Here is a 19061-nt window from a genome sequence, read left to right on the forward strand (position 1 = left end):
TGGGACATTCTTCTATGACATGTCCAGGGGATTGGCACCAAGCACAAATCTTAACCAAATTGACTGATGATGGCTCTCTAGGAACAATAGCCTCAATCCTCTTGATTAGGCTATCCAAATGGGCTTTCTTGGCTACTATCCCATCCACAAAATATCCTTTTCCTCCTATGGTTCTTTCACTCTCTTAGGTTGATTCTCACTCACGGGTTTTGTCAGCTAAGTCAAGTAAGAATTCCCATGCCTTTCCTTCATCTATAAAGGATGTGAATCCCTCAGGGCATATAGACTCTATCATTTGTTTAGTTGGATAATCAATACCCTCATAAATTATTTGACATAAATGCCATAGGTCTAGGCCATGGTGAGGGCATTCTTGGAGTAGGTCCTTGAATCTCTCTATAAGTTTGAAAAATGACTCACTAGGCTTTTGCCTAAATTGAAGGATATCACTTCTAAGCTTATTGGTCTTGTGAGTTGGGAAAAACTTCTTAAGGAAGACCACTGTGAACTGTTCCCATGAGGTTATGGAATTTGTGGGTAACCCATACAACCACTTCTTAGCTTGGTCTTTCAATGTAAAAGTGATAAACCTAAGCTTAACAGTATCATCAGAAAGCTGTTGGACCTTAATTAGAACACATACCTCTTCAAATTCCCTTAGAAATAGGTATGCATCCTCAGAGGTCAACCCATGGAAGTGGGGCAACATAGTGATGTATTGAGATTTGAGTTCAAAATTAGCCCTGGGCTTGTGGTAGAACTATACAGGAAGGTTGGGCTGTTCTAGCAGGGTAGAACCTATCTTTCAGAGATTTAGGTGAAGGGTTTTGCTGTTGGTCTCCCATATTGAAGGGTTTTAAAGAGAGCAAACGTATAGGGTCACTACTTGTTGGATCTCTTCTTTCTAACCGATTCTTAGTATTACATACCCACTTAACACTCATGCAACAGAAAACTACCAACAACTAAAATAAGACAAGCACAAAAGAATGGATAGCAAAATTTTTTTTTTTTTGATGATTTTTTGGATTTTTGTTTTTTGATTTTTTTGATTTTTTTGATTTTTTTGATTTTTTTGATTTTTTTGATTTTTTTTTTGCTTTTTGGGAGCTTACCGGTAGGGATCCGGGGTTGCTCAGGTCAATTGCTGAGGTACTGCTAGATGGCGAAACTTATCTTTATCATACTGTGAGGCATGGCGACCTCCACTGATACAACTATTATTGCAAGTTGTTCTTCTCAGGAATTCAATAAAAGAAAAGGAAAAATATAAAACAAAGCAAACAAAGCACTCCGATTTACCAAAAGAAAGTGAAAAATAACATGGAACTGTCTCCCCGGCAACGACGCCAAAAACTTGTTAGAGATTTAAAATGTAACCGCAAGCGTACGGATCAATGTAGCTACGGGTCGAACACAGGGAGAGCAGCCACTTTATTTTTTTATGTCTTTTAATAATGCGAAAGTAAATCGATTAATAGTTGTGATCTAATTCTAATTACCGTCCTAAACATATGTATCTAAAATAACGTCCTAACCATTCGTCATCTAAGAATTTAAAGACGCAAGCCACGTAATTAAAATTAAATAAATAAATAACTGAAAATAAACAACCCACTCAATTAAAAAATAAAATAAAATAAATAAATAAAGGAAAAAAATGCTGAAATAAAAATAAAGTAAAAGAAAGGGGATAAAGCTAGAGAGAGACTCATAAGTAGGTTTCTCTCTACTTAGCCCGAGGGATGCATCATAATATGAGCTTCCCTACTTGACCAGAGAGTCACTCTTATAAGGGTTACTCTACTTGACTTTAGGGAAAGGGAGACAATTAAAATAAAAACAATAAATTGATGGTTCTATGGCTAGGAGGGGCAAAACCAACACATACACTAGCCATGAACCTTGGGGGAGAGGGATAGCAATAATGTAACGACTGAAAATAAAATCCTAAATTAAGAAAGAAAGGGTAGTCAGAAGAGGGAATGAGAGGGGGGAGAGAAGACTACTGAAGGAACCTACTTACTTGAATCAATGCTTGAACTTGAAAAAAAAAATTGCTCCACGGCTCGTGATCTTGTCACCTAGATCTAAGCCTAGAACTATAACTTAAAAAATTACAACTCAATTGCATAAATCATAAACATAAAAGGGCTGAATAAAAATAAAAGAGTGCTTGCATTAATTGAAATAAAAAAAAAACTATTACAAAAGTTATTGAAGAAAAGATAAAGAAGAACTAAAACTAAAGAGAGAGCAAGAGAAAGAGAGAGCAACTAAAAAAAAACTACAAGAAGAATGAATTGTCTCCCCTCCTCTTACATGAGTTGTATTTATAGGGAATGGGGAGGTAGGGTAACAAATTTTTCTTTCCTAAAAGAGAGAAAACCACAATTGGTTGTGAGATCTTTTGAGACCAAAAGTGCTAAGGTGGAGGAGAGAGAAGAGAGTAATAAATTTTCAGAAATTTCCTATAATTTGTTTGCTTATTTTCTTTCCTTTTTTTTTTTTTAATTTATTTCTCTTCTTTTTCTCCCTCCAAGGAATGACTTTCTTCTTGCTTTATGTGATTTGGACAATCTTTTGGTGGGTGATGATGTGGAGGAGAGAAGATTTGGACAATCTTTATTTCTCCCCTTTTTTTCTCTTTCCTTTTTTTTTCTTCTCTTCTCCACGATTTTTTTTGCTTCTAATTTGATGTGGAAATCCCCTCCATGACCTTAGTGCTTTAAGTGAATGAAAAGCAGGAAATCTTCAACAAATTCTCTAAAAAAAACAACTATGAGATTCGAACTTGAGACCTCTTGGTGAGCAAGGAAATTTTGCACACCATAGCTCACCAACTACACTAGGTAGTTGTTTTTACTAAAAACAAATCTTCAATCACTTAAGGATGTGATCCATCGATCCTCGTTGGCATTTGGAGTATTCCTTGTACCTTTGGGACAATTGCAAACGGGCTGGTTCTGCATCTCGGTTCAGTTCTGATCCATTATTCTTTTTCTGGCCTAAAAGAATAATCATTTGTATGGGTGACCAAACGAATGTGTACTTTTAATTGAACACGTCCATCTTGCTCAGAGTTTCGTCCTCTTCGCAACCATGAAAAGAAATAGGACCTCTTTACGTGTAAAATTGAAGATATAGCGTCCGTCCTTAAGGCCTTGAAAATATAAAACCTGCAAAAATAGAGTAAAACCCAAGGTAGCTCCATTCTAAATATATAAAATGCATGCTTTACTACCTTAGATTTCACACATAAATGTGCTCATCAGGCAACAACTCGTATATTGAAGTTCGAGGTGTTGCAGACTATGTGCTTGACCTCGGGAAGGCTAATTTTCGTCTGAAGGATGTAATTTATGCCCCCGACATGCGTCAAAATTTGATTTATGTACCAGCTCTTGTTAAGAAGGGCCTTGAAGCGCTTCACTAGCTCTGAGGTCACCATTGGAAATCATGGTCGATCTTTTGCTTCAGGACGATTTGTCCCTGAGCAGGACTTGTTCTTACTTTCTACTGTTGAAAATGTAACCTCTAATATTATTAATGAAAATGCATCTAGATCATTAGTTTATATTGAATGTGCAAATCTTGTTGATTCGTATATGTGGCATATGAGACTAGGACACCCTGGAATTAAGAAAATGCTACAAATAATAAAATTGGGTTTAGTTCTTAAGTTGTCTAAAGTAGAATATGATGGATGCGAACATTATCTCTCTAGTAAAATGACTAGGAAACCCTTTCTAGTGGGAGTGAGAGCAAATGAACTTCTTGAAGTGGTACACTCTGACATCTGTGGACCACTCAATTTGAGTACCCATAGTGGTAAAACTTATTTTATCACATTCACAGATGATCTATCCAAGTATAGATATATTTACTTGCTTAGTAGGAAACCTGAAGCATTTAAATGTTTCAGACGCTATAGAACTGAAGTACAAAATCAGTTGGAAAGAAATATTAAGGTTCTAAGAACCGATCGTGGTGGAGAGTATAACTCCAAAGAGTTTAAAAATTTTTGTGAGGAACATGAAATCATTAAACAAAAGACAATGTCTTTCACACCATAACAAAACGGTGTGGCTGAAAGACGAAATAGAACACTACTTAATGTAGTGCGTTGTATGTTATCACATTCTTCTCTCTCTAAGGAATTCTGGGGAGAGGCCATTCTCACGGCAAATTATATCATGAACAGAATTCCTACAAATCTGTTGAGACTACTCCCTATGAAATGTGGACAGGTAGGAAACCAAACTTAGAAAATCTAAGAAAGTGGGGATCAGTAGCCTATGTACTAATACCTGAGTCATATAGGAACAAGTTAGATTCTAGAACGATCAAATGCAAGTTCATAGGATATCCTGAAGGATCAAAGGGATATAGGTTCTATCACCCTGAAAAAGGGGTAATTGAGAGTAGTAATGCAGAATTTCTAAAGAAACTAGAAGAGGAACAGCAACAGGAAGATGTAGAACCCCTGCATGTCATTGACGATGACTATGATTTTGACCCTCAAGAGGAACTAGGAATTTTTTATCAAGGAATCCAAGTTCCTGAAGATCAAGATGATCACCAGAGATAAGACCCAGAACCTAGGGTAAGTGGGAGTAAAAGAACTAGAGCACCCCCAACTTATTTAGATGACTACTACCTTTATCTATGTGAGCCATCTTGTCATACAGTTGACACATATGTGGAAGAAGTAGTTGATCCCGTAACCTACAGTGAAGCGATGAAATAGCGAGAATCAGATGAATGGTGGAATGCCATGCAGGAGGAAATTGATTCTATCACAAAGAATCAAGTATGGGAACTTTGTGACCTACCAAAGGGTAGAAATGTTGTAGGTTGCAAATGGGTACTTAAGAACAAGTATAAAGTGAATGGGTCTGTTGATAAATTTAAGGCCCGGTTAATAGCGAAAGGATATACACAAAAAGGAGGAATAGACTACCAGGAAACATATTCACCAGTAGCAAAATTTGCCTCTATTAGACTGATATTGGCACTTGTTGCATATTTAAACTTAGAATTATTCCAGATGGATGTGAAAACCGCCTTTCTTAATGGCGAGTTGGAAGAAATTATATATATGCGACAACCTGAAGGTTTTCAGGTTGTGGGACAAGAAGATAAAGTATGTAGACTTAAAAAGTCTCTGTACGGACTAAAACAATCCTCACGTCAGTGGTACCTAGTATTCCACAAAACGATCCTTAAGTTAGGATTCGTGGCAAACCAATTGGACAACTGTGTATATATTTTGAAGAGTGGGAGTAGTTTTATTATTCTTTCCTTATATGTTGATGACATACTGTTGACTGGAAATGACTTAAATATGCTAAACAGAACCAAGTATGAACTTAGTTACAGATTTGAAATGAAGGATATGGGGGAAGCATCCTATATTCTAGGAATTCAAATCATTAGAGATCGAATACAACGTAGATTGTGTTTGAGTTAGGAAAAATACTTGAACTCTGTGTTGAAAAGATTTAGGATGTAGAATTGCAATCCCTCTTCAACTCCAATAGTATTGAGAAAGACTTTATCAAAAAGTCAATGTCCTCAAGAAGGACAGGAAAAGTTGATGTACCTATGCTCAGGCAGAAGGTAGTTTGATATACGCAATGTTGTGTACACAATCGGATTTGGCCTGTCCAGTCAGTTTGGTAAGTAGATACCAAAGTAATCCTGGTTCTACCCATTGGGAAGCTGTGAAAAGGATTATGAAATATATTAAAGGAACTAAACACTTGAAATTGTGTTTTCAAGCAGAAAAGCTTGAGGTTATTGGATATTTCGATGCTAACTTTGGAGGTGACAGAGATGATTGTAAGTCCACCTCTGGTCATGTGCTCATATATGGAGGAGCAGCAGTTTCTTGGGGTAGCAAGAAACAAGGGTGTGTTGCTAGGCACACACAAGAAGTTGAGTATGTTGCTTGTAGTATGACAAGTACTCATGCAGTCTGGATAAGATGGTTTTTAAATGAGTTTGGGCTGGATCTTGTAGATGGACCAGTGGAAATATTCTCTAATAATCAAGCAGCAATAAGCTTGATACACAGTGGTGCAAATAGCTCAAGGGGAACACATGTAGAAATATAGTACCACTATATTCGAGATATAATAGAAAAAGGTGAAATTAAAGTAACCTATATACCTACGAGTGATATGATAGCCGATCCCCTCACAAAGGGAGTTCGTGCGAAAGCTTACATTAAGCATGTAAATTTAATGGGACTTAGAACAGTCTAAGTCTGGAATAGGAACTGAATGTTTCTCATCATGACAATGTTTTTATTGTTCCTGGATATCGGAACGAAAATGAAAATGGAAATGTCGTAATAGATGTTCTTGGAAATTAGAACTCTAAATGGAATTTTCATTAAGGTAGTTCTTGGAAATGGGAAAGGAAAATGTGAATTCGGTCAGAATGGCCAAGTGGGAGATGTTGGTGAGATGACCATCCGGCCTCATCAATGAACCACAGTAACGGTCACTCCGTTATGGAAAGAGTAATTTCAGGAGTAATGGCAGGGCGATTCCACTGATCGAAAAAGATCCATTGTTCAACGGATCTTTGGATTCTATCTCTATAAAAGAGTAAATAGTAAAGTTGAAAATATATACGCATATGATCAGTCAGTTGGAGCCCTAAAATTCCTAGAAACGTTCTCTGTCTTCTTCATCCTCTGTTCTTGAAACCCCCGTACACACTTGAGTCTAAAACCCCAAATTCCCCAATAGACAGGCAGCACAAAATCTGGAAAAAAGAAAAAATATATATAAAAAAAATATGATGTTTGGCCACCGTTGGTTAGAATATATTTTTGGCATTTACTTTTTTTTTTGCATGAGTCTCCATCTGTTCCAACGACTTAAGAGTTAAAGTCATCACATGCATCATCCCAGTCTCGTTGACTTGGTAACTTTTCATAACGTCCAATGGTCACTTGCTGACTCACGCCTTCGCTCCTTCTCTGCTTTTTATAATGGCCCACCTGTGACCTGTGTCTCTCACTCTCTGCCCATTTGATTCTCCTTGCCCCACCAACAGGTGGAGCTTGCTCTTTTCCCAAGAAACCCAAGCCCCCCACCCCACAACGGTCACTTGCGTTCATCTTTTTTCGTCATCCACCAGTTGTCTCCATCCCCTTCGTTTTTCCATACGCCATCTACAGCTGGGAGCTTACTTTTCCAAGAATTCCTCTTCCCTACGCACTGCATCTTTGACCACCGAACTTCCAGGCTGGTTTCTAGTCCACAGAGGCTAATTTTTCCGTGAACGTCGCCATATTCAGGTCATCGTTTCCTTTGTAGCCAAGCTTTGAAGCGACTGAGAGGGCAAAGAGAGAAGAAGAAGAAGAAGAAGAAGAGAAGAAGAAGAAGAGGTAATTGTGTGGTCCGTTGTTCTAAGCCTATGTTCTTCTATGGAGTCTCAACCCTCTATTTTTAAGGTTTTTAATTGTCTTCCAGATATATTAAAATTAAAGCCAACCCTTCTCAGCCCCTCTCCCCATCCGAATCGTAGCACGTTCTACGAAACCATCGCCGGTCAACATTGTCGCCCGTATTCTACCAACCCACTCTCTCTATTAGCAGCGGGAAGTACGATGGCCTCGTTCGCTTACGTCTCCTCCTCTCGCGGCTGCTAAACGCTGGGCTTGCTTTGTTCTGTTGGGGTTGTTTTCCTTTCGCCCTGCTTCGACTCTGCTCAACCCGGTACTCTCTCTCTCTCTCTCTCTTTTACATTCACATTTATGCATTCATAATTAAAAAAAAAATAAAGTCCTAATCGGGGTAAGTTTAAAACCTCGTATGTGAATTTTATATACAATCTTTTATCTTCAATTCCTTATCATCAATTTTTTTTTTTTTTTTTTAAAACCCACCTTTTTTTTTTTTTTTTTTTATCTGATTAAGACATTACTTTTTCGTTTTTCATATTCTCAGGGACTGTTGAAGAGGTGACCCTTTCTGAGTTTCTGTTGTTTTGCTTGGCCTATTCAGTTTGACTTTGTAAGATAATAAGATGTTATTAACCAATATCGACCACAACCAGTGAACCACATGATTCTTTCGTGTTTGATTTTTTTAATTTCTTTAAGGCATGTTCTATTTTCAATTGTTGATGTTTCCATGCACAGCCTGTTTGCCCATTTCTCTATGCATGTACAATGGTATCTTGACAACAGAAGATTAGTTTATTCAACACAAGAAAACAGAAAAGCAGGGACAGGTTATCCTTGTTCTTGTCTCTTTCGTTGTTTTAGAAAATAAAAGGCTGTTCACAATTTCCGCCAGTTTTTGGCGACTTTGACTTTCAACCCGATTCACAGCCTACGCGCCCTTTACGCCCAGTCATTCCGAAGAAAACTTGCCCCCGTCTTACCGCCGCTGCTGGCACGGAGTTAGCTGGGACTTCTTCCACGAGTCCTGTCATGATTGCGCACAAGGCAGGTTCTGGTGAGGGTCATTATATACGTAGCCTACCCCGTTTTGTGGAGAGGCTGTTTTTTACTTGAAACCAGCAACCTTATCATTCCGCCAGAGTCCGCTCTCTCCATAAACAATGAACAACTTTATAATTGTCTGATCAGATTAGATGGGTTCAGCTTCTTTATTGTTTGTTGAGGCTAACTGATTGTTTTCAATTGTAATTGTTCCTTGTAGTTATAGATAGACAAAGAAGAATGAAGCCTGGTGGTCCTGATGATGACAGCTCCACGAAAACTCGCCAGAATCATGTAACTCATAGCAGCTCTTCTCTGGGTAGCCACTACAGTGATAGGATTGTTGGCATTGGACCAGATCTGTCAAGGTCATTTGGTCGGATGAGCAGTAAAGGTTCTTGGAGGAGTCATTCTCTCAGTTTGACACATGGTGTAACACCTCAACAAACATTTGATGAAATTGAAAATGCATCTGTGTCACAAGCGGGAGATATTGGTGACCGAGCGATTTACAGCAACAGATGCAGTGAAAGTGGTTATGAAGTGGATGATCTGCCGATACAGATTGAGAATGATTTTCCTTATGATGCCACATCTAATGCAGTATCATCTGTATCCCCACTTCCTTTGGAGATTGTATCTCCACTTTCCACGGATGCAATTCTGTACTCAAGTGATAAAGATCAAAGTAAATCAATGAGTCAACTTGTTCAGGTCAGTTCCTAATCAACTCAATCTCTTACATGCCATACCCACCCTACACACCATTCTCTGAGTCAAGAACTTTTGCGAAGAGCTGATGGAGTTTTTAACTTTTTCCTTTTCTAGTCTTCCCTCCAATCTTTTTTTGAAGCTTTCAATTTTGGATTGATATCTTGGTAGTTACTAGGCATTAGATCACAAATTCTGCCAAACAGAATTTGTGCTGAATTTTAACCATAATAAGGCTTATAGACATAAAATTCTATATGAGAAATTGTTATAACAGACTATAAATTTCATCATCTAGTGTAGATGAATTTCAGACAATTAGCTGTTGTCTAGTTCAAAGATGTAAAGTGGGAAGTGAAAGATATGACCCATTCTATATGAGAAATTGTTATAACAGACTATAAATTTCACCAACTGTAGATGAATTTCATACAATAATTAGCTGTTGCCTAGTTCAATGATTTAAAGTGGGAAATGAAAGATATGACCCATCATTTTGTCTCATGGAGACTCACTAGATTGGGAGAGCATGGGATTTTATGTTATACAAAATTCTTGTTGACTTGTCTGCAATTAGTGGCTAGAGCCCAAGAAAAGGAAAATCAAGGGTCAAAAAATTCAAAGTTGAGACTAGACTAAGGCACCAATTGTCACCATGTCTAAGTTGATTTATAGCCCTGCGAAGATCCATTAATATTATTGCCATCCAGACTTCCTTCTCAAAGAAATTTCAAAAACTTAAAATAAGTCAATGGACAAATTACTTCATATCCTACCTAAAAGAATTTATCAGAGGAGAAAAGCTTACATTCTTTTGAATCTTTTCCCTTGAAATACTTTGAAATCAAAATATTTATGCTTACATACCAAAGGCTATTAAAAACAGATAGTTCTTAAGATATTTGCAGGATTATTATGTATATAACACTCTTTTTTTTCTTGTCTTCCAGGATAACAAGATGTTATTGCCTTTGTGGTTTGAATATGTTTCATACCTTATTCATTTAGCTGTTTTCGGAATTCTTGGGGTAAGATGCTCACCTTTTGCTTATGGGAGTTTATTTGGTTTCATTTAAGAAGCATGCGATATGCTTGTTTTGTTCTCTTTTGGATTCTAATAAAACATTTCTCTGCTTCCAGATGTGCTGTAAATTTTCTTTTAACATATTCTACTAGTCACTTTCCTTGAATGCCACATTTTGTGCTTGTTAGATCAAAGTGATCAAGTTAAAAAGGTAGTTCCTCTAATACTGTCTATGCCACAACCACAAAACACACCAAGAGAAATCATTTCCTACAACATTGAATCTTACCAAGTTGTGGCGTATATGCAAAAGGTTAAAGGATGCCTTACGAGATCCTATAAATGACTACCACACCAATTCTACTTTTGCTGCTCAAAGATATAGGACACACCATTGCCACCTGCCACTTCAAAATTATGTGAATGCCTAACCCTGTTGCCCAACCTATATCAAGCACTTGACTCCCATCCCTCTCTCGATTCGTTTCTGCTGCCCTTCTTCAAAAGATTATAGGAGAACTCATCACCCTGCAATAATATCACATCGACCTGCTTGCTTACATCCAATGCTTTTCATGAAGTATCACTCACATTATTGACATTTTATTTTTTCACCTCTCCATGAAACTGGATCTGAAAAGGACAGAAATCAGAGTGGTATAGCCTTGGTCCACTGGAAACAGCACCGTGCTAGTCTCTTTGAAACATGAACTTCTATTTTGATGACCACTTTCTACCATATATATTGTTTAATCAATCTACATTTTAGGGTAGAGAGCCTAGACTAGAGGCTGATGAATAGCTACTTGTTTATGTTACAAGTATCTAATAATTATTAGGTGTATATATATATATATATATATATAAATAGATAAAGATATATGTGTGTGTGTGTGGCTCTAAGGTACTCTTTTGAAAAGTGTTGCTTCCACCTAGTAATCCTGCCATTAATGGGTGACAATCAGTGTTTCTTGTATATTCTAAAACCATGAAATTCTTTCCAAGAAGATGCATAAGGCTATAAACTCAAGTTTCTTAAATCATTTCATCCATATTTAGGTTAAAGATCTTTAAATTACTTGATTAATTTGCTGTTAAATGTGAGACATCATTGTTTACTAATTTTTTGAATGATATCCGCACCTTTGGTTATCGATTGTAATTCTTTTGGGCCCATCCAACTGTGCAAATTTTGTAGCAGTCAATGTGTTTTGCAAGTTTACCAACATTCATAATTATCAAACTGCTTAATTTTGCTAGCAATGTTGTAACGTTGGCTGTAATCAATTTCTATTAATATAAATATTTTTGATGTGTACTGTATAGTATGATGTTTTTCTTGAGATGCTTTTTGCATAATATGATCATGATACACTTAATATGTGGATTTTTCCTGGACATATATAAGGGTTGGTGTTTTCTGTGAGAAATCTATTGAACCTTGAATGAAATTCTCTAGAATACAAAATGATTTTTCTGTTGTTGAAATGTAATATATATACTTAACATGTGGAGCCAGTAATATAATCAACATAGACAGAAATGACCTGTTGTTTTTGTTGGTTTTATTTTAGTATGGGATACTGACAATGATAATGACAACAAACGCAGCCACTGTAGAAGAAACAACAAAGTAGACAATTTATATGATGATGATGATGATGATAATTGTAATAATAATTGGAGGTTGTTGTGTTTGACCTTATAACATTTCTTTTCTCAATATGTGTTTAATCAAAGGTGATGCTTCAAATTAGATCACCCCCACTGTTTTTTGGGCACTTGTTCAATATCAATTAGTATTTCATTTTTCTTCTTTTTTTTTGTTACTATTTGTTGTAATATGACCTTTTCTATAGGTGCTGACAAGGTATTTACTACGAGAGCTGTTTGGCCCTGAAACTGTTGATCTAACAAGTGATCAATCTGTTCTCTACCAAGATCTTCCCTCTAATATGGTCTCTCTCTCTCTCTCTCTCTCTCTCTCTCTCTCTCTCTCTCTCACACACACACACACACACACACACACACATACACACACCACACGCACACCCTGCACCCCTTGCCCTCCCCACGCCACAAAAAACAGACCAAACTGATTGTATCCAAGTGATTCTGGGGAAAATGGCACTGTTCTTCAGTTCTTCTCATACTGAATCAAAGAAAGCAAATTAGGGTCAGGGGTTCAAGCTGCCTAAGAAGTTGGTTTGAGGCTGAACACTGAATGTTTGATTTATTATTCAAATTTACTTTTGCAGATTGTGATCTAATTTCTTTTAGGTAGGTTCTTTCTTGATGGGATGGCTTGGCGTTGTGTTCAAAGGGGACATATCTCAGGTGTCTGATATTTTAGCTATTGCATTGACAACTGGATACTTGGGAAGCTTAACCACATTCAGTGGTTGGAATCAGAAAATGCTTCAACTTTGTGTTAAAGGACATTGGGTTCTTGCTGTTATTGGTTTTTTCATAGGTAAATTTTGCATTTCAGGATTGCATAGTAGAAGTACTATTTTTTTTTTTAATCTTTTACTGGCTGGTTATACTGCATCCTGTTCTGCATTTTTTTTACACTTATAATTTGCTATTATGCTCTAGATTGATGAGAATATGTACAAACTTTGTACAGACCTAATACTGGAATTTCTCCATCAGATTAATCTGCTTGTACTCAGTCATCTCATTATGGTACCTTTTCTTTGTGGGTGGTTGTAGGCACAGTCCTTGTAGCTGGATTAATCACCTTGGGTGTTGAAACAGCAAAGGTTTTCAGATTGCTGTTAGGGAAGCTCAGCAGCAGTTTGGGAAATGGCAAGCCAAAATCAAGCAAGTGGAGGGTGAACAGCTTCAAGAAGCACTTAGCAGTTCTTGTGGTTTTGGTTTTGATGCTGAGCTTGTTGTGGGGTGTTAGTGGTTCATTATTGAGGAGACAATTTGATGATGGTAGCAGTAGTGCTCAGCTGTGGTTTGCCTGCATGGTTGCACCCCCAGGTGTGTGGTTGAGATGGTACTTAGCGCGGTTGAATGGAAGAGGGCTTGGTAAAAAGGGTTTTCTGACTTGGATGCCTTTTGGGACTCTCATTGCCAATGTTGTCGCAGCTTGTGTCATGGCCGCACTTTCGACGGTGATGGATGCAGTAAGGTTTCATATACACATTTGCCTGTATTTTATTCATGCAAACATTTTTACATACATACCCACATGCCCACAAACCCTTATATTCTCATGTGAATCAGATTTGGTAGGCTCATTTAACCTCTATAAGCATAACAGTCAACTCAGAATACATACAAACATCAAAAACCTCCCAAAATTTTGCTTCTTTTATTGAATGTGCTCAATAGTAAGGCTGCTCTACTGCAACCTTGTGGTCGTCGGCTCAGACAAAGAAACAGCCTCTCCACAAAAAAAAAAAAAGAGGAGGTAAGGCTGCGTAGATATGCTCCCCCTTAGACCTTGCAGTAGCGGGAGCCTTGTGAACTGGATACGCCCTTATTTGTTGAATGTGCTCAACATAGTCAAGCTTGCATGGATCCTTATGGCCAACCCCATTAAGTTGGGATAAGGCTGAGTTTGTTGTTGTTGCTCAACATACTCATGCTGAGTTTTTCACCTGCATGCCCTTGTTTTTGAAACCTTTTGTTGGTTTGATGGTTAGTTGACAACTCATATTAATTTGGAATTCTAAGGGATTAATTCATGGCCAAGTAGAAGACCACCAACAACATGGTTTAGGCATGTATCTCGTTCCCTCATAACTATAACTTAATGATCTTAACACATAACTTATATACCCTTTTTTCAGATGTTTATGACTTAAGCCCTAGATTAGATACCACTAGATTTTATTTGACAAGAAAGCTAGTGGTACTGTTATGCCTCTTTCCCCCTCTTTTATTTTATTTTTTTATTTTTTTTGACCAAAGAAAATTTGCTGCAGGTGAATACCAAGAGGTGTGATACTATCGCGAACGGAATTCAGTTTGGGTTCTTAGGGTGTCTGAGTACGGTTTCTACTTTCATGGCCGAATTCTATGCTATGAGAAACAGCAGTCACCCATGGAGAGCATATGCATATGCATTGACCACTCTACTTGTTTCCTTTGTCTTTGGGACTTTAATATACACAGTCCCCGTATTGACAAAAGGATACGAGTAGCAAACCCAGTCTAGCCTTTGTTCAATATGCTATTGAATCAGTGAAGGATGGATCCGTGTAAGCAATAAAAACATTCAAAATCTATATTCTTCTCTCCAGAGAAGAGTTTTGATTTGAAACTCAAAAGACAGATTAAGATTAGTGAGAGATAATGAATAGTGACTTACAGAGTCCAACAAGATATATTACAGGAGGCTCTGCTTCATGGAGAAAAACGACCAGGCCCTCTACAGCTCCCAGTGCAATTTGCATTCTCCTTGCCTATGGAAAGCAAGAATTGGGATAGATTCTGATTTGAATTGTGTGTAGCCTGGATTCCAATTCCTCAAACCATGCTTTCCCTACCCTTTTCTTCTCATTGTATTACATGAAAAGGTTTTAAAACTTCAAAGTAAAAGCTATAGTGATTTGCGAATCCCTCAATCGATTCAAGAACTAATCCGTGAATGAATCTGAATTGCTTGCTTCTAGCTCATGCTTCATCAGTTGGTTAAGAATTTACAGCTCTTCAAAGATACTTCTCCAGAGCCATGGTGAGGTGTTATTGGAAATATTACCGCAAGGATCTGAGTAGTCGACCGCATTAAGTTGTTCTGGTCCTTTAGAGCTGATGATCACTCAGTTTGAACTTAGACAAGTCCATTTATCCTCTACATTTCCCATGGGAAGCTTTGTTAATTTTTTTATTTAAAGATAACGTTGACCATAGTATCTATTTTTACTTGTATTATTCTTTTGGATAATAAAATAATTTTCAAAGACAAATTATGGGCCTCTTGTTATATCTAAGGGGACGACTCTGAGTAGGGTTCTTTTGGGAAACAGCCTCTCCATGAAAGTCTTTGAGTAGTTGGGAGCGAGTGGCGAGAGGGACAGGTTAGCTAAATAAAGAACAACCCAGTGCACGAGACTCCTTGTTACTGTAGACTGAATATAAGAGATTTAATACCTCATGAACACTTCTATTAATATAGCAACATTCCATTGCCCCGGGGAAGAGATAAGATCTGATACCCACATATCCAAGTTTCCATTTGGTTTAGGGGACTAAATCAGAATGTCTTCCAATAAAGGGACTCAAGGGGTCATTTTAGAGTGTCCATACTCTATCACCAACAAAAGACTTTTCTGTAATAGGTCCCCACCTTTGATTATACTTCGCCATGCCCAAGAAGGTTCAGAAGCACTAGCAGCTTGGAGAAACTCCCTGTGGGGATAATAAATACTCTTGATCAGGTGAGCCTATAAAGAGTTAGGTTCTTGAAGGAGCTGCCACCTAAAGATGGAAGGGGTCTTGGATTAAAAGATTTTCATAATAGAATGATGCTCTACACCTCAAAGTCTAATAGACTAATAGACTCTAGTGGGTATTTCTTGATCGGCATCGATTACTCTCACATGTGCGAGGTTGAGGCCAAAAACTACACAATCTTACCCCAAAAATATTGAGAGACTATTTCAATATGAACAAATGGACCACAAAGAATTATCAACCTTATTTCCTCAACCAGCAATAAACATTTAGAATGATGCTCTACACCTCAAAGTCTAATAGACTAATAGACTCTAGTGGGTATTTCTCGATCGGCATTGACTACTCTCACATGTGCGAGGTCGAGGCCAAAAACTACACAATCTTACCCCAAAAATATTGAGAGACTATTTCAATATGAACAAATGGACCACAAAGAATTATCAACCTTATTTCCTCAACCAGCAATAAACATTTAGAATGATGCTCTACACCTCAAAGTCTAATAGACTAATAGACTCTAGTGGGTATTTCTCGATCGGCATTGACTACTCTCACATGTGCGAGGTCGAGGCCAAAAACTACACAATCTTACCCCAAAAATATTGAGAGACTATTTCAATATGAACAAATGGACCACAAAGAATTATCAACCTTATTTCCTCAACCAGCAATAAACATTTAGAATGATGCTCTACACCTCAAAGTCTAATAGACTAATAGACTCTAGTGGGTATTTCTCGATCGGCATTGACTACTCTCACATGTGCGAGGTCGAGGCCAAAAACTACACAATCTTACCCCCAAAAATATTGAGAGACTATTTCAATATGAACAAATGGACCACAAACAATTATCAACCTTATTTCCTCAACCAGCAATAAACATTTTGTCTTTTTCTTTTAACATTTTTTTTTCCTTTTGTTGCTTCGTTTCCCCCTTGATCCTTTTGAGTTTGGTTTCGGAGATTAAATTCAATCCAAGATAAAGTTTATCTTTTTTTATTAATTTTTTGATGATACAAGAAAAATATCAAAAACTAGAACAACTTAAATTTACATCTTGATATTAGACCAAGTACCTATACAAAGCCTACTAACCATATTTACTTTGAATTTCCGCATTCATAGATCTGTTATCAATGGGCTCTAAATAGGTTTGAACCTGCTTCAAGAAAACATCTTTGAGTTTGTTTAAAATAATCATCTTTTAAAGAAGAGTGCCAATTTTGTGGTCAAGTAATCGAAACAGTCTCTTAACATTCTCGGGGTAAGACTACGTAGTTTTCTTCCCATAGACCTCGTACATGCGGAAGCCTCGTGCATCAGGTATGCCATTTTTCCCCTTATTTAATACTTAAATTGTCACTTATGCAACCATGGCTCCTTAATTTGTTAGCCCAGTGTGCTTGACATATTATAATTGGGCTTTTTTTATGGGTGAGAAGAAGAAGGTGAGCAAGTGCTTAATCGCACTAACATAACAGTTTATGCTTGAAGAGTAGGCGTCAACATGTTAATGGATTGACTTCTGTCACATGAGTATGTGAATGTATATTTAATGTGCTTCCCTTCTCCCTATCATTCCCCCTACCCCTCTTATGTGCATGGGTAAAGTCTCCCCTTTCCTACAGTAGTACAGTTGCTCTATCGCAACCTAGTGGTCACGGGTTTGCATTAGCTTCAATAAGCATACTATTAACAAAGAAATAGCAATGGTCTTCCCCAGGAGCCCAAGCAAGAAGATCCAATGTGTTAGTGTGAGAGAAAGAGAAGCCACTAACAACCACTGGCAGCTCAGGCCTCCCCTGTCCTCTGTTGGTTAAGTTCTATGGGTTTCTCCACTTCTTACCAAACCCCCACAACCGCTTTCTGATTTCAGAATATTAGGTTTGGGTGTTGGACCTGACTTAACCTTATATCCTTCCAATTATTCAAAAAAATAAAAATAAAAATCAATGCATTTGTTAGGCCCAATGAGCTTAATCATTGTTTAGGTATAGATGCAATTCTAGGCAGGTTAAGTTAGGTTTAACGCCTCAACCTAATATTCTGAGGAGAAAAGGCTCTCTCAGCCTAAGGCATACACTGCCTCTTCATATGGATTATTATATCATTTTAAGAAAAATATATAATAATAATCTATCTCAGAGGGTGTAGAATACCCTACTTGCTCAGAGATAATTGAGTTTCGAACTCTTAGAGAAGATCCAATGTCAGATCTATTGTGGTAAAGATAAACTTGGAATATAAAGAGATGGACTTATTTGTCATTTAGGAGAGTTTTATAGTCGGATCATGATTTTGAAGATACACCCACTGCAATCACAAAGTCAAGATCATAAGGAAAGACGTGGGGCCAAGTCATGCCACCAGTAACTACTTTTTATTGTAGACACCTCCTATGATGCTGATGGGATCCTTGCACCACAACAGTGTTGGAGAGTTTTGAAGATGCATCCACTGCAATCACAAAATCATAATCGTAAGAAAAAGATGTGGAGGGGCTGAGTCGTGCCACTAGTAACTCTTCTTGAGTCTTGAGATAATGAACATCTCCTATAATATAAACCGTGTATTTACAAATCAATATCAAAGATGAAATAGTCCCTCTAAGGCCTAAGCGCTATTAGTAGATGTTGCACTCATTTACTTGGCTACATTGGACTCTTTAGAGTTTTGCAATGGAGTAGCGGACTGTTTTGTCTCTTCTGGTGTCAAGAACAGTTGCTCACTTTTTGGAAGGTTACACCCCTTCTTTTGTTAATTGACTTTTGTTTAATAACTTGGTTGGTATATCCCAAGTCCGTTTTGTAAATCTTTATAAGCCTTTTTTTAGATCAAGTTTGAGCATGACCCATGTTACATTCTTTGCCGAATGATCTTGATGTGGAGCCCAGAGCTGGAGAATTATAAGGTTTTGTCAACTATGGAGTGGAATTTGATCAAACCATCATGCTCGTAAATTAAGTATAGGGTCTACCAAACTAAGGAATATGGTAATGAATTGCACTCCCCAGGCACAAAAAGGAAATTACATTCCAAGAAATAAGATGCAATATGTGAGATCTTGATTCTCATTCCCACCATGCTTGAAAAAGAAAGCATTTCATTTTCATATTTGTAAATTGCATTACATTTAAGTTTAACAAATAAAAGAATATTGAGTTCATGGATTTCACAGAATGAATAACAGAGGAGCGACTCAATTCCTGTGAAGTCCCTTGATTTCGATTGTGGAGTCTGTGTGTATATGCATATTTATCTAAGAGTGAGTGGTGGAATTACATTCGGGAGGAAGGCCCTGAGGAAAGCGTTTGATGTCGGTGCAGTAGTTGTAGATCATATAGTTCTTCTGGACCCATTTCAATCTTATATAGTTCAGCACTGGTGAGAACCAGTTGTTGGCAGATGCAGGGGGAGAAATCGATGAGTTGCAAGACGAGGA

General features: G+C 37.5%; 1 protein-coding gene, 1 long non-coding RNA gene and 1 other non-coding gene across 7 annotated transcripts; 2 read left to right on the top strand and 1 right to left on the bottom strand.

The window, feature by feature from the left end:
- Positions 1-353: 353 nt before the first annotated feature.
- Positions 354-460, top strand: LOC122080439. The gene has a single exon (XR_006140733.1). It is a non-coding gene; the product is annotated as a small nucleolar RNA R71 (small nucleolar RNA).
- A 6650-nt stretch (positions 461-7110) lies between these two features.
- On the top strand, positions 7111-15127 carry LOC122078275 (fluoride export protein 1-like). Of its 5 annotated transcripts, none has more exons than XM_042644187.1 (9): positions 7111-7405; positions 7491-7736; positions 7968-8253; positions 8688-9181; positions 10129-10206; positions 12062-12160; positions 12483-12675; positions 12918-13339; positions 14144-15127. In XM_042644187.1, the coding sequence occupies exons 3-9, from the start codon at positions 8085-8087 to the stop codon at positions 14360-14362; spliced, it is 1674 nt and encodes a 557-aa protein (XP_042500121.1). In that variant the 5' UTR covers positions 7111-7405; positions 7491-7736; positions 7968-8084; the 3' UTR covers positions 14363-15127. The 5 variants fall into 5 exon arrangements, with proteins under 5 accessions (XP_042500121.1, XP_042500125.1, XP_042500126.1 ...); XM_042644191.1 differs by having other exon boundaries at positions 7968-7981; XM_042644192.1 differs by having other exon boundaries at positions 12918-13344; positions 14144-14271.
- A 2690-nt stretch (positions 15128-17817) lies between these two features.
- LOC122078367 lies at positions 17818-19055 on the bottom strand. Its single transcript, XR_006140051.1, has 2 exons — positions 18902-19055; positions 17818-18076 (listed from the first exon to the last, which is right to left on the bottom strand). It is a non-coding gene; the product is annotated as an uncharacterized LOC122078367 (long non-coding RNA).
- Between the last annotated feature and the right edge of the window lie 6 nt (positions 19056-19061).

This window comes from Macadamia integrifolia, chromosome 5, assembly GCF_013358625.1.
Source record: "Macadamia integrifolia cultivar HAES 741 chromosome 5, SCU_Mint_v3, whole genome shotgun sequence".
NCBI classification, from domain to species: Eukaryota; Viridiplantae; Streptophyta; class Magnoliopsida; order Proteales; family Proteaceae; genus Macadamia; species Macadamia integrifolia.

Coding starts and splice junctions, on each gene's coding strand:
- LOC122078275 (XM_042644187.1), top strand. CDS start 8,085: ATGATTCTTTCGTGTTTGATTTTTTTAATTTCTTTAAGGCATGTTCTA. Junction 8,254..8,687: donor AAACAGAAAAGCAGGGACAG/GTTATCCTTGTT, acceptor TGTTCCTTGTAG/TTATAGATAGACAAAGAAGA. Junction 12,676..12,917: donor TGTTATTGGTTTTTTCATAG/GTAAATTTTGCA, acceptor GGGTGGTTGTAG/GCACAGTCCTTGTAGCTGGA.